General features: G+C 57.9%; 1 protein-coding gene across 26 annotated transcripts in view; it reads right to left on the reverse strand.

Moving 5' to 3' along the window:
* The window catches only part of NRXN2 (neurexin 2), a 340,672-nt gene that overhangs the window by 84,051 nt on the left and 243,598 nt on the right, over positions 1-13,023 (reverse strand). For all 26 annotated transcript variants that reach the window (XM_050958842.1, XM_050958853.1, XM_050958848.1 and 23 more), the window contains one exon: positions 1,032-1,213. In XM_050958842.1, coding sequence (XP_050814799.1) covers positions 1,032-1,213 — 182 coding nt within the window. The remainder of the gene's footprint in view (positions 1-1,031; positions 1,214-13,023) is intronic.

Genomic DNA, 13,023 nt, shown 5'->3' on the forward strand with positions numbered 1-13,023 from the left:
TGACGTGTGGGAGGTGCCCCAATGCCAGGGTGAAGGACAGCACAGATGGCATGTCGTTGCACTAGCTCCAGTAGGGTGACCAGATAACAAGAACAAAATATCAGGACACGTGGGGGGAGATGGAGGGGGCGCAGCTGAAGCAAAAAAAAAAAAAAAAAAAGCCAGAGTGCATCAAATTGCGACAAATGGTTGGGACGTGGGACAAATAACTAAATATCGGAACAGTACCGATGTTATTAGGACGTCTGGTCACCCTAAGCACTGGCCTCCTCGGGCCCCACCAGGGGCAGCGATCATCAGGGCACTGGCATGAGTGTGAGGAAGTCAGATGAGGGCACTGTGAGCCCAGCCCTGGAGTGTGTGGAGATGCCCTGGCATCGCTCACAGCACTTGCCATGAGTGGGGGATGGGGGGTGACTGCCCCAGTCTGATGCAGACAAGGCCCCAGCCAGGCACTGGCAGAGCCAAGCAGGTGCCTGATGCTTCGGGCACAACATGCACCCAGGCAGCTGTGCCCCAGGGCAGCTGCACAGAGAAGCAGTGTGCAGCAAGGGATGCAACCATATTCTGAGCCAGTGTTACGCTGGGGGTGGAGGGGGGACAGCTGACCCCCCTACCCTGCCAGACCTCCCCACACAGGGCCCCCAACTCCAACACTCTCCTCCAGAGACACTAGAGACGGCACAAACTATCCCCCCAAACTTGCTATCAGGGCCTGGGTTGGGTTTGAGCCTCTGGGAGCAGAGGTTTGGGAGTTGGGTTGAGTCTGAGCGTTTGGGTGGCAAACGACTGAGGAACCAGCTTCCTCCGAGTGGGGGGTCAGATTGCAGCTTTGGGGGATTAAAGAAGGGGCTCAGTCCAAGCTGCTGAGAGGCAGCAGGGGAGGTCCCAGGCTCTGGAGGAAGCACTAGGGTCAGGTTTTCAGGGGGATGGGTTCCAGTTACAGGGTGCAGACCTGAGCAGTGCTCTCCCTGCCACTGCCGGCCCCCTGCACCTCCGCCGGCAGCCCCCCAAGTGCAGGTTCTCCTTACTATGTGCAGCTGCAGATAGTCCCCCAGCCCGGAGGCGCTGTCCACCCGCACCAGAATGGCATTCTTCTGGTGCGTGCTGAAGCCCACGGCCAGCCGGTCGGCTCGTGTGCTGGGCCGGTCGTTGGGTGGCCAGGTGTAGGTGATAAGCGCCCCGCCCTTCCCAAAGATGTATGTAGTGCCAGCTGGGGAGACGAGAGAGAGAGAAAGACACACACAAGGTTAGTAAAAGGGGATCCTAGAGAACAACTCAGACAAGGCTACTCAGTAGAACCCAGGAGTCCTGACTCCTAACCCCCCTCTCTAACCCACCAGGCCCCACTCCCCTCCCAGAGCTGGGGATAGACCCCAGGAACAGCTGAAGATATGGCTAATGCACTTCAATCTTGCCCTCCTCCCTGCAATTCCAGTCCCGGACTCCCCCTCACAGCTCTGCCACTGCTGCTCAGTCCCACCCAACAGCCCTCAGCCCACCTCTCTTCCAGAGCAGCAGCTATGTCTCCTTCACTCAAGAAGTGATCAGGCCAAAGAGCGCCCCCGCCCTCTACCTCAGCCCAGCCACAGCAAGTGGCCCATTAGTAAGAGGCTTGCTGGGTCTCAGCCCAGCCCCAAGGTACCCTCAATATAAATCCTCCCTCAGCAGGGAGCTCAGGGGTCAAACAGGCCTTCCATTCCCCTCTGCCTCCCCTGAGCGTGATGGGAGAGACATGGCATGAACATGCCAGAGCCTGAGCCTCCCCCATAGACAGCTGGCAAAGCACCAGCGCAGACAGCCCAGAGCACCAGCCAGCCAGCTTGGGCATAGCCAGCTCGGATGCCATCCAGCACCAACACCCCTCCCCCCCCCACCTCATAGCCTATGCAAATAGCTCCAGCCCCCCTCAGCCACAGCTCACACACTATTACCACGGTCGGTTTGTGGGGGGGATTTAACTGGTGCCACTTAGCAATTAACAAACACCGCAAGCACTCATGATAGTGGAAGGCAGCTGGCATGCATGTGTCTGTTCCTAGCCCAGTTGGAAGATGGGCCGGGCTGAAAATTCCTCCAAGTGGTTTTTAAAAATATTTTGCAAAAAACAAACTCCAACTCAGGAGCAATTAGTAGCACCTACCACAGAGCGGCTGGGAGCCCCGGCCATGCCCGGCCGTGCTAGAGGGCCAGGAGTCCAGAGGCTGCTACAGATGTGGCCGAGGGCTCTCTAAGCACCATCGTGCTAAGCGCAGTATCCTGCACCGCTCTAGTGCCTTCCCCTGCAAAGAGGCCCAGGGTGCCATGTGATACTCACCCTGTACACATGGATGGCCCTGTTCTCGCTGCCTCGAGGGGGACCCTGGGGCTGCTAAGAGAGGGATCCCTTGCCTTGAGTTGAGAACAGCTCCTAGGTTAGGGCAGTATCTGTTTAACAGCATACAGCAATGCTGCATGAGTTTGGGACAGGAAGTGCAGGAGAATCCTGAATCCAGTGGGAAGTATTGAGGAGGGATGATGTTACCCTAGGTAGGGTTTGATCTAGGGTTTGCCAGAAGCTGGGAATGGGTGACAGGGGATGGATCACTTGATGATTTCCTGTTCTGTCCACCCCTTCTGAAGCACCTGGCATTGGGCAGTCAGAAGACAGGACACTTGGCTAGATGGACCACTGGGCTGACCCAATATGGCTGTTCTTATGGACAGGGGGTGGGGGAAATGCAAAGAGGAATAATGGGGGGAGGGGTTCCAGCCAGGGTCGGCTACAGGCACCAGCCCAACAAGCAGGTGCTTAGGGCGGCCAACGGAAAGAGGCGGCATGTCCGGCTCTTCGGCAGCCATTCGGTGGTGGGTTCCTCACTCCCTCTCGGAGCGAAGGACTTGCCGCTGAAGACTGAAGCGGTGGCGGTAGAGCTGCAGATCACCATTGCAGCTTTTTTTTTTCTTTCGCTGCTTGGGGCGGCAAAAACCCTGGAGCCGGCCCTGGTTCCAGCTGAGTCCCCCATTCTCCCAATTCTCTATCTGCCCCTCACAAACATGGGGAATGAACTCACATGCACACGGCAACTGCAAACACAAGCACAGACACAGCCAACCGCAACTGCACACCCAGCACAAACGCACAGGGATCCTGGCCAAATGCAAAGGCACAAATATCACCACACTCTCACTCAAAGAAACACTCACCAGGGTGGATGTAAATGCACACATGCAGGTGTGCTCACATGCACACGTGCAAGCATTCAGATCTGGGATACCTACAAACATAGATGTGTGTGTGTTCAGACCTGATTTCCATACACACACACACGCAACTAGACAAATGTAAACACACCTGCACGCATACAGATGCAAACACGCAATCACAGGCTAACACAAACATCCACACCCACAAAGGCACCAATGCATACATGCACAAATGGCACACATGCTCCCCAACACAAACACAACTCCTCCCATACATTCTAATGCAAAATCACAACTGCACACATACTCACCAATGCAATATACCCACCCACCGATTCCAATGCAAACACACTTGCACAAACACACACACACAATTGCTTCCCACTCTCCAATTGCCCCGAGGACCGTACTGGCACTGTCAGACCCCCATCTCTCAGCGGCAAGTTCCCAGACATCTCCTCCCCTCCCCCCACTAATCTCACTGACAGGAATTGACTCCGACATGAGATCGGCAACGTTTCCTGCACTACCTTCTAAAAGCTCCTTCAGCTCTCGCCAGAATAACCCAGCCCCCTGCACCACTCCATTTGCTGCCCCCTGCACAGCTGTTCCTGTCCCCAGTGATCAGGGCCCATCCATCAGGTCCAGCACCGACAGCAGATTCATGGTGGAGTGTTCTGCTAGGCCTACAAAGGAACTCGGCTAGGTGCACGGTGGGCAGATGTGGGGAGTCAGACAAGACTCTGGAGAGGACAATCACAGACAGGGGGAGCCAGGACTCCTGGGTTCCTTGCTCTGCGAGGGGAGGGATCCTGACAGTCCCTAATCACCAGACCCCACTTCCTTCCCAGAGCTGGGGAGAGAACCCAAGAGTCCTGCCTCCCAGCCCCACTACTCTAACCCACCAGATCCCACTCTTCCAGAGCCAGGACTAGAACCCAGGAATCCTGGCTCCAATCCCTGCCCAACTCCCTCCCAGATGTGGGCTAGAACTGCCTACCCTCCAATCAGGCTTTAGCGCTGTTTCCCACCCCTCTGCCATTTCTGCTGCTGTGTCTGTGGCGCCTCAGGCTCACCAGTCATAGCCCCCACAAGCACCCTCTAACTGTGAGGCAGAGAGAGATCAACTGGGAATCCGTTGAGAAACTGTGAGGCTGAGCTGTCTGACGGCTCCATGGATCTCCCAGAGCCAGGCCTGGCCACCTAAGTCTCCCCTAACCCCCAATGCCCTCCAGTGCAGCTCCACTGGCTGCAACCCACGGTGGACAGAGCCCTCTGCCCCACGGTGTCTCCTGGCACCCCAGTGGGCTGGACCTGTGCTGCACTGGCAAGTGGTACATACACAATGGCAGTGAACTAGAGGTGGGATTGTGAAGGGAGGGAAATAAGGTTAGGAGCTGCATGAGGTTATACCACCCACCAACTACTGGCACAAGATGTTCCACATGGTGCTCAGTGCTGAGATGCAGCTGCATCTGGGGTAAGGCTCAGCGGTTGTATATATAGGGATCCTTTGCCTGGTGCTGAGATGCAGCCACCTCTGGGGTGGGGCGCAAACCCTATTTACAGTCACACAGAATGATGCACATCTAGCTGGAGCAAGAAGCAGAATCCTGTATCCAACTGAGACTGCCGGAGGGAGCTGTGACACAGAGGAACGTTGGTGTCAGCTGGCTAAGGATTTACTACTCTGTGTCAGCAGTTCCTATCAGGCCTGACAAACTCTCTGCACCCAACACACTGCTGTCACTATGCTTATCCAGATGGTGTCTTGTAAGGTATCGAGGGAAAGCCGAAGCTATTTGGGGCCTTGCTCTTACTGACGTTGCCCAGGGACCTGTGTACAGATCTGAACTGATGCTAGGAAGTAGGTAACAAGGCAGAGTGGACAAACAGCTCTTCTGGCAGACAGGTGCACATCGATTCTGCTCGGCCTGTCTCTGAGGTAAGTGCAGCCCTGTGACGTCAACACAACAGAAGCCCCCTTTGCTTGTGAAGGGAACCGGAAAAATTGGCTGGGGGCACATGAAACCACCGGGGGTGACGGGGGCGGGTGCACCAGACAGCAAGCAAGGGAGAAGCATCTTCTCTGGGGCGTGCTGCCAAAGGGACACCGCCAAGGTGTGCTGGACTAGACAAGGAAGGAAGGCGTCCCCTTTCTCATCCACCTCCAGGAGAGCCAATGGGAGAAGGCTTTGTGTGTTCCTGAAAGTTGGCTGCTGGCCGTGGGGGCTCTTGATGTTGGGAGGCTGCTGTAGGTGCGAAATGGCTCAGACAAGGATTTTAGCATGTTCAGGTTCAGTTCAGGCTCCAGGAAGCATGTTATCCCCCATTTCCCCCACAACCTGGTGGTCTTATCATCTTTGCTCACTAGCTCTCAGATCTTAACCACTCACTTCCCCGGTCGGTCATTTCCAGCGCTGGGCTGCCCTGATCCTGAGCTGTGCACATGCGGTCTCTCTGGAGATGGTGTACCTAGTTATTTCAGTGAGTGTCCAGTGATGGGCTGGGTGCTGCAGAGGGGCCCGCTGGCAGAGGGGCTTGGGGGCTGGTGTGTGTCTGTCACTAGCTGGCTCAAGTGAGGTGAGGGCTGCGGAGACCTGGAAGTCAGAGCTTGTCTGTGGCCAGAGGCCGGTGGGTGCAGGGAGCAGAGCTACAGCAGGCCTGGTTCATGTGAAGGGCAGGAGGTGGAGAGGTGCCTCTCACTCCTGAGTGCCTCAGAGGAGTGTACCAGGAGCCCCCACCCCACTCCCTGCAGCATAGCACCACACTGGGTCAGTACTGACAACAGGGGAGAGTGCCCCCTATGGAGCCCCTGGGAGGAAGTGGGAATTTTCATAATATTGTTTAGGATGCCTATGTGCGCCTCAGTTTCCCCTCCCTATACGTTGCATGGCTACCCGATGGCAAGGGGGTCACACTAAAAGTTACACTGACCCAACTACATCGCTCAGGAGTGTGAAAAATCCACCCCCTGAGAGACATAGTTAAGCCAACCTAACCCTGGTGTAGGCAGTGCTAGGTCCTGCCTCTTGGGGAGGTGCATTACTTACACTGGGGACACCCCTCCCGCCACGCAGGTAGTGTCTATTCGGAAGTGCTGCAGCAGCATAGGTGCAGCTGTAGTGTTTCTATTGTAGACAAGCCCTAGGGGACACAGGGGCGAGTGTCACCTCCCTGTCTGGGCGGCATGAACACAGGCCTCCAGGAACCAGCTGTAACCGACCCAGAACAAGGGGCCAGAGACCAGGCCAGCCCCAGTGACTCAGGGATCCACACTGCCAGCAGGGAAGTGAGCCGAGACCCCAGCTGGAGAAGAAAGGACTGGAAGGGGAGCTGGAGGAGAAGAGCTGGCTGCTGGAGGAAGCTGGCAGCTCCCACCTGGGAACAGGCCGAGGCGTGCAGACAGACAGATAGATCCTGACCCCGGGGCCGGGTACTAGGCTGAGCAGAATGGACAGTGCTTTAACCTTCAGCTCTCTGTGCTAAGCCACGGGCTGCCTCTGATGGCACCAGGTGACTAATAAACCAACTGTCCTGGGGAAGCTGCTTGAGGGTCACTGGAAATGCCGGCTGAGGGGCATCAGTCCTGAGGGGTGGCCAAGACTCTGCCAGGAGCCTGTCTCAGCGGGACTTACTGGGCAGAGCTCAGGGGGAAGCAGGAGGGCCGGACCCCCGAGGGTGAGTTTCAGCAGTGGGAGGCCTTGTGGCCTGCCCTGGAGGAAGAGTGAGAGCCCTGGGGTCTGGCACAGTGAAGTGGCTCCTCCAAGAGACTGTTCCAAACCCGCGGGCACAGCCCCGAGCCTGTGACAGCCTCCTCCTGCAGTGCAGCAACCCCTAGCACCACTCTGGGGCTTTGAGGTTAACACGGATGGTGAGGGCAGAGCACCTCCTACTGGTCCCCACCCTGCTCCCTGCAGCAGTGCCCCACTAGAGCTTTGGGCTGGCACTGGTAGTGAGGGGAGAGTGCCTGGTAGCGCTGCCCTGGGGCAGGGTTGGGGTGCGTGGGTGTAGGGGCTGATTATCTCTCTGTGTTGGAAGGAGGGGGAAGGGGAGTGCTGTGGGGGGGTGGAAGTGGCCCTGCTCTATGGTTTCCCCTCCATCCATCACTGTCACAGCAGTGATTACCTTGAAAACGATCAGTCCCAGGGCCACAGAGGCTCTGCTGAAGATCCATGAATGTGATGGCAACAGGCAGAGGGAGAGATGGCAGCCGGGCACCATGGGAAGGAGGGCTGCAGGGCTGGGAACAAGGAGAGGGCATGGCTCCTGCCTGCATGGCATTTCTGGCTCACAGTCCAGGGGCGACCCTAGACTAACACACCGGCCCACAGAGCCCAGGGCTTGAGAGACCCTACAATAACACACCGGCCCACAGAGCCCTAGGGCTTGAGAGACCCTACAATAACACACCAGCCCACAGAGCCCCAGGGCTTGAGAGACGCTACAATAACACACCAGCCCACAGAGCCCCAGGGCTTGAGAGACCCTAGAAAAACACACCAGCCCACAGAGCCCCAGGGCTTGAGAAACCCTACAATAACACACCAGTGCACAGAGCCCCAGGGCTTGAGAGACCCTAGAAAAACACACCAGCCCACAGAGCCTTAACATTAAAGAGTTCTAAAATAACACACCAGCCAGTGCAGCCCCAGCATTAGACAGACCCCTACAATAACACCTCGGCTTGCACAGTCCCGGGCCTGCAGAGAGACCCCTACAGTAACACACCAGCCCTTGGAGCCCCAGCACTCTCAAAGACCCTACAATAATAAAGCTGTGTATGCACCCCAGTGCTGATGTGTGACCCTGAAATAACAAAGCAGATTGCCTCCCAGAGCTGGGGATAGAACCCAGGTGTCCTGATGCTGACTCCCAGCCCCACCCCTTTAGCACTCAGCCGCCTCTGCATTCACACCCCTTCCTGGCAGTGGATTCAAAATAGCTGAGCTGACGGAAAGCAGCGGCAGCAGGTGGCGATTCCTGCAGCATTATATTTAATATCCATCCCACTCTACAGCCAGATGCCAGCCCCCCGCAATGCCCTTTGTTCTTACAACCCCTCCTCCCCTCCACTCCCACAGCACCCTTCCTCCCCTGAGCTCTCCCCTCCCCTGCTCCCACAGCCCCCCCAAGCCAGGGTATCGATTCCTTCAGTAGCTGCACTCCTGGCTCTGGCCAATGCACTGCCCGGATTGTGGGGGAAGGGAGCAGAGCTGATAAACAACCAAGGGGCACAGAGGCAGAGACTAAACCAGTGTCCCTACTCTAACCACTAGACCCCACACCCCTCACAGAGCCAGAATAAGAAGCCAGGAGTCCCGAATCCCAGCCCCCTCTGGCTCTGACCCAACAGACCCTAGTGTGTCTCAGTGGAAATCAGGGGTGGCAGAATTAGACTCCTTCCAGGTCTAACGCTCTCCCCCATGGTGCCTGGTTCTGAGGGGCCCTTCTGTGTCCCTTCAAGCCCCAATTCATATCCTAAGGCAGGTGCTGCTCTCGAGCTGAGGTCCTGGCACTTTGGCTTTAAGGGGGGGATAGACAGGAGGGGGTGTTGGCTAGCAAATGGGTATAGGGGTGGGGGACAGGCACTCCATCTCTGTCCTTCTCCCGGTGGGGAGAGGTGCCAGTGATGGGGGAGGAGGCTGGGTCTGGCAGGGGAATGTAGGTCACTGAAGTGGGAACACGCCAGCTCTGGCACTTTTTCTGGAGAAGGGGCCATGGTGCTAAATAATTCATCTCCCCATTAGGAGCTGGAAAGGGGGATGAGCTAAAAAGGAGAGAAAGAAAGAGTCTATAGGAGTGTTGGGAGGGAGAAGAGAGGACAGCAGCCACCTCTGGGGTGGGGCGCAGGGGTTGTTTATACAGGGATCCCTCGCCCATGGCTGAGATGCAGCTGCCTCTGGGGTGGGGCTCCGGGGGCCCTTTAACATCCCCGTGTAACAACAGGCGATGGGAAGGCTCCCTTTGTGTGCACTGCAGAGGCAATTGAAGGGAAGCTGGGATGCAATTAGCCGCCCAGGCGCTGGGGTTCATGCCCCGGCTATTAGAGAAAGTGCTGGGGAGGTTTAACGAGCTGCAGGGCACAGGGTCTAGGCTGTCCGTGGGCGATGAATGGTCGTCCTCTCTCCTTGGGAGCTGTCCTGGCAATCAATTCTGCATTGCCCTATAGACTGGGAGACTTGGCGGGGGGGGTCTGCCCACCGCCCCAAGGAAGGGGGAGCCGCTGCACCCCTGGCTGCTTGGTTAAGGCATCTAGGATGGTGCATGTGGAAGGCAAATCATGGGCAGTGTCCTTGCCTGTTCCTGGCCCAGAGAGGGCATTGTTCTGCTGGGGGGAGCATCCCTGCATTAGGGGGGGCGGGGGCTGCTGGTGCTGAAGGGTTTGTCTGGCAGTAGCCAAAGACAGGGAAATCTGGACCAAGTTGCCCTAATACTCCTATACCTCATGGGGGGGAGCTGTGGGGGGTAGGGAGAGAGGTGTGTGTGTTTATGTGTGCGGGCCTGTATTCCCTTCCCCACCACTATGCCGCATGGGGCCTGTATCCCTTTCCCCAGTGCTACGCCGCTTGGGGCCTGTATCCCCTTCATCGGTCCTAAGCCAGGTGGTACCCGTCTCCCCTTCCCCGGCGCTATGCCGCATGGGGCCTGTATCCCCTTCACCGTCGCTATGCCGCATGGGGCCTGTATACCCTTCCCCGGCGCTACGCCACGTGGGGCCTGTATCCCCTTCCCCGCCACTATGCCACATGGGGCCTGTATACCCTTCTCCGGTGCTACACCACATGGGGCCTGTATCTCCTTCCCCGGCGCTACGTCGCATGGGGCCTGTATCCCCTTCCCCGCTACCATGCCACATGGGGCCAGTATACCCTTTCCCGGCGCTACACCACATGGGGCCTGTATCCCCTTCCCCGGTGCTAAGCCAGGCGGTGCCCATCTCCTCTTCCCCTGTGCTATGCCGCATGGGGCCTGTATCCACTTCCCCGCCACTATGCCACATGGGGCCTGTATCCCCTTCACTGATGCTAAGCCAAGTGGTACCCATCTCCCCTTCCCCGGCGCTACGCCGCATAGGGCCTGTATCCCCTTCCCCAGCACTAACCACATGGGGCCTGTATCCCCTTCCCCGCTACTATGCCACATGGGGCCTGTATACCCTTCCCCGGCGCTACACCACATGGGGCCTGTATCCCCTTCCCCGGTGCTAAGCCAGGCAGTGCCTGTCTCCCCTTCCCGGGCACTACATCGCGTGGGGCCTGTATCCCCTTCCCCGGTGCTAAGTCAGGCAGTGCCTGTCTCCCCTTCCCTGGCACTACACCGTGTGGGGCTTGTCTTCCCTTCCCCGGCACTAAGCCAGGCGGTGCCCATCTCCCCTCCCGAGCCCGGCCTTGCTGGCAGCTAGAGGCAGCTTGACCTGACAGGTAGGTAATTGGGGCCTCTGCAGGGTCAGCACAGCCACTTCCCCATGGCTAATGGCTCAGGAGAGGCGGGTGTGTGAAGCGAACCGGCAGAGGTTGCTAGGCACTGACAGACAGATAATGCTGCGCTGCCCTCACTGGATCTCTGCCTCTCAACAAAGGCCCATTGGCACGGAGCCAGACAGGCAGTTAGGGGCCGACCTGCCAGGCAGCAGCACAGGGCTGGCTAACAGGAGCCAGCTGGGCATGCAGGCAGGGGAGACTGGGGCCTGGGATGGCACACACAAGAGGGGTGTGGAATAGAGTGGCAGGCAAACTGAAGCGAGGCCAAGGCAGCTACAGGCAAAAGGTGCCACACACTGTGCAAGTGGGAAAACTGCTGCACGGATACACACATCCCGTCTGTTCACACACACACGTGCACATCCTGTCGGTTCATACACACAGACATACACCCCATCTGTTCACACACACACATGGACAGCCAGTCTGTTCACACACACACACGCATGCACATGCACCTCCTGTCCATTCACACACACACACGTGCACATCTTGTCCGTTCACACTTACACATTCACATCCTGTTTGTTCATACAAACACACATGTGCACATCCCGTCCATTCACACACGCACACACACACACACACGCATATCCCGTCCACCCACCCACACACACATCATCCATTCACACATGCACATCCCGGCCTCACACAAACACACGCACAGACATATACCATCCATACACACACAGGTGGATTATTCACTCCCCTGAGCGACGCAGTTATACCGAAGTAATTTGTGGTGTAGCCACAGCCTCTGATCTGGCTTCATCTGCTCAGGGAAAGCGCAGCCCTGACGGCCCCACCTCCAGGCCTTCGAGCGTGTGGGATGACTGAACACCGAATGGCACCAGGTACAAGACTACTCTTGCCTATGAGCTCTCCCGTTACAAGGTTGTAACCATCGGCGTCACAGAGGGCCGTCTGACAGCCACAAACACATCCCTTCCAACGCACCTCACCCCATGTGTGCTGGCCAGTGTGTGCTAAGCTACCAGTCAGCATAACCCTCCCCCATCTCACCCCACCTCAGGGCGATGCCTCATGTAGCCCATATAGAATCTGGGACCCCTGAGGACCCCCACTATGCTGCTCCCTGCAGTGCAGTGCTCCCTAGTGCCACACTGGGGAATTGGGGCCAGTGCTGACTGAGCCCCCTACTAAGCTCCCACTCTGCTCCCTGCGGTACAGTGCCCCAGCACCAGGCTAGCCTAGGCTGTGGTACTGGAGTCACATATTACTCTTCCTTCCCAGCTCTAGGAGAGGAGTGGGGTCTAGTGGTTAGCTCAGGAGGCTGGAGCCAGGACTCCTGGGTTCCATTCCCAGTTCTGGCAGTGGCGTGAGTTCTCCGTCCAAACTCTCCTGCCTGGGTTTTCAGGGACTCCTCCCCACTGGAGGCTTCAGAGTCCCCTCCACTGCAGCCTTCCTTAGGGCTTTGCAGGCTCACAGCACTGCACAGGCACTTGTTACCCCTCACCATGCCCCCGGGGGGCTGGATGTCACATCGCCCACTGCTGTACAGATGGGGAAATGGGGCACAAGATTGGAGAGGACAGCGGGTCAGTCACCATGGGAGGCAGCGGGGGAGGGAGGGTGAGGGGAATAGAACCCAGTCCTTAGCTGGAACTGTGTCCCCCCCTCCCCCACAGCCATAGAACCCTGGCGTCCTGGCTCCCAACCTCAGCTCTAACTCATGAGAGCCAAAGCCAGGAATAGAACCAGAGTCCTGGCTCCCAGCCCCACCCCCTGCTGGAACCACCAAACCCCCCTCCAAGAGAGCCCACTTGACCTGACTCCTGTTCTCCCGTCCTCATGACACTACAACATTCCACAGTGCCCGCCCTTCCCCCGCCCAGCCGCTGTCCCTGTACACCCTCCCCACCCAGCCGATTCCCCTGTACACTCTCCCCACCCAGCCAATTCCAGAATACAGCCCCCCGGCGCAGCCAATCCCCCTGTACACCCTTCCCACCCAGCCAATTCCCCAATACAGCCCCCCCGCCCAGCCAATCCCCCTGTACACCCTCCCCACCCAGCCAATTCCCCAATACAGCCCCCCCGCCCAGCCAATCCCCCTGTAAACCCTCCCCACCCAGTCAATTCCCCAATACAGCCCCCGCGCCCACCCAATCCCCCTGTACACCCTCCCTACCCAGTCAATTCCCCAATACAGCCCCCGCGCCCACCCAATCCCCCTGTACACCCTCCCCACCCAGCCAATTCCCCTGTACACCCTCCCCACCCAGTCAATTCCCCAATACAGCCCCCGCGCCCAGCCAATCCCCCTGTACACCCTCCCCACCCAGCCAATCCCTCTGTACACCCTCACCACCCAGTCAATTCCCCAATACAG

Source organism: Gopherus flavomarginatus, chromosome 6, assembly GCF_025201925.1.
Source record: "Gopherus flavomarginatus isolate rGopFla2 chromosome 6, rGopFla2.mat.asm, whole genome shotgun sequence".
Classification (NCBI taxonomy): domain Eukaryota; kingdom Metazoa; phylum Chordata; order Testudines; family Testudinidae; genus Gopherus; species Gopherus flavomarginatus.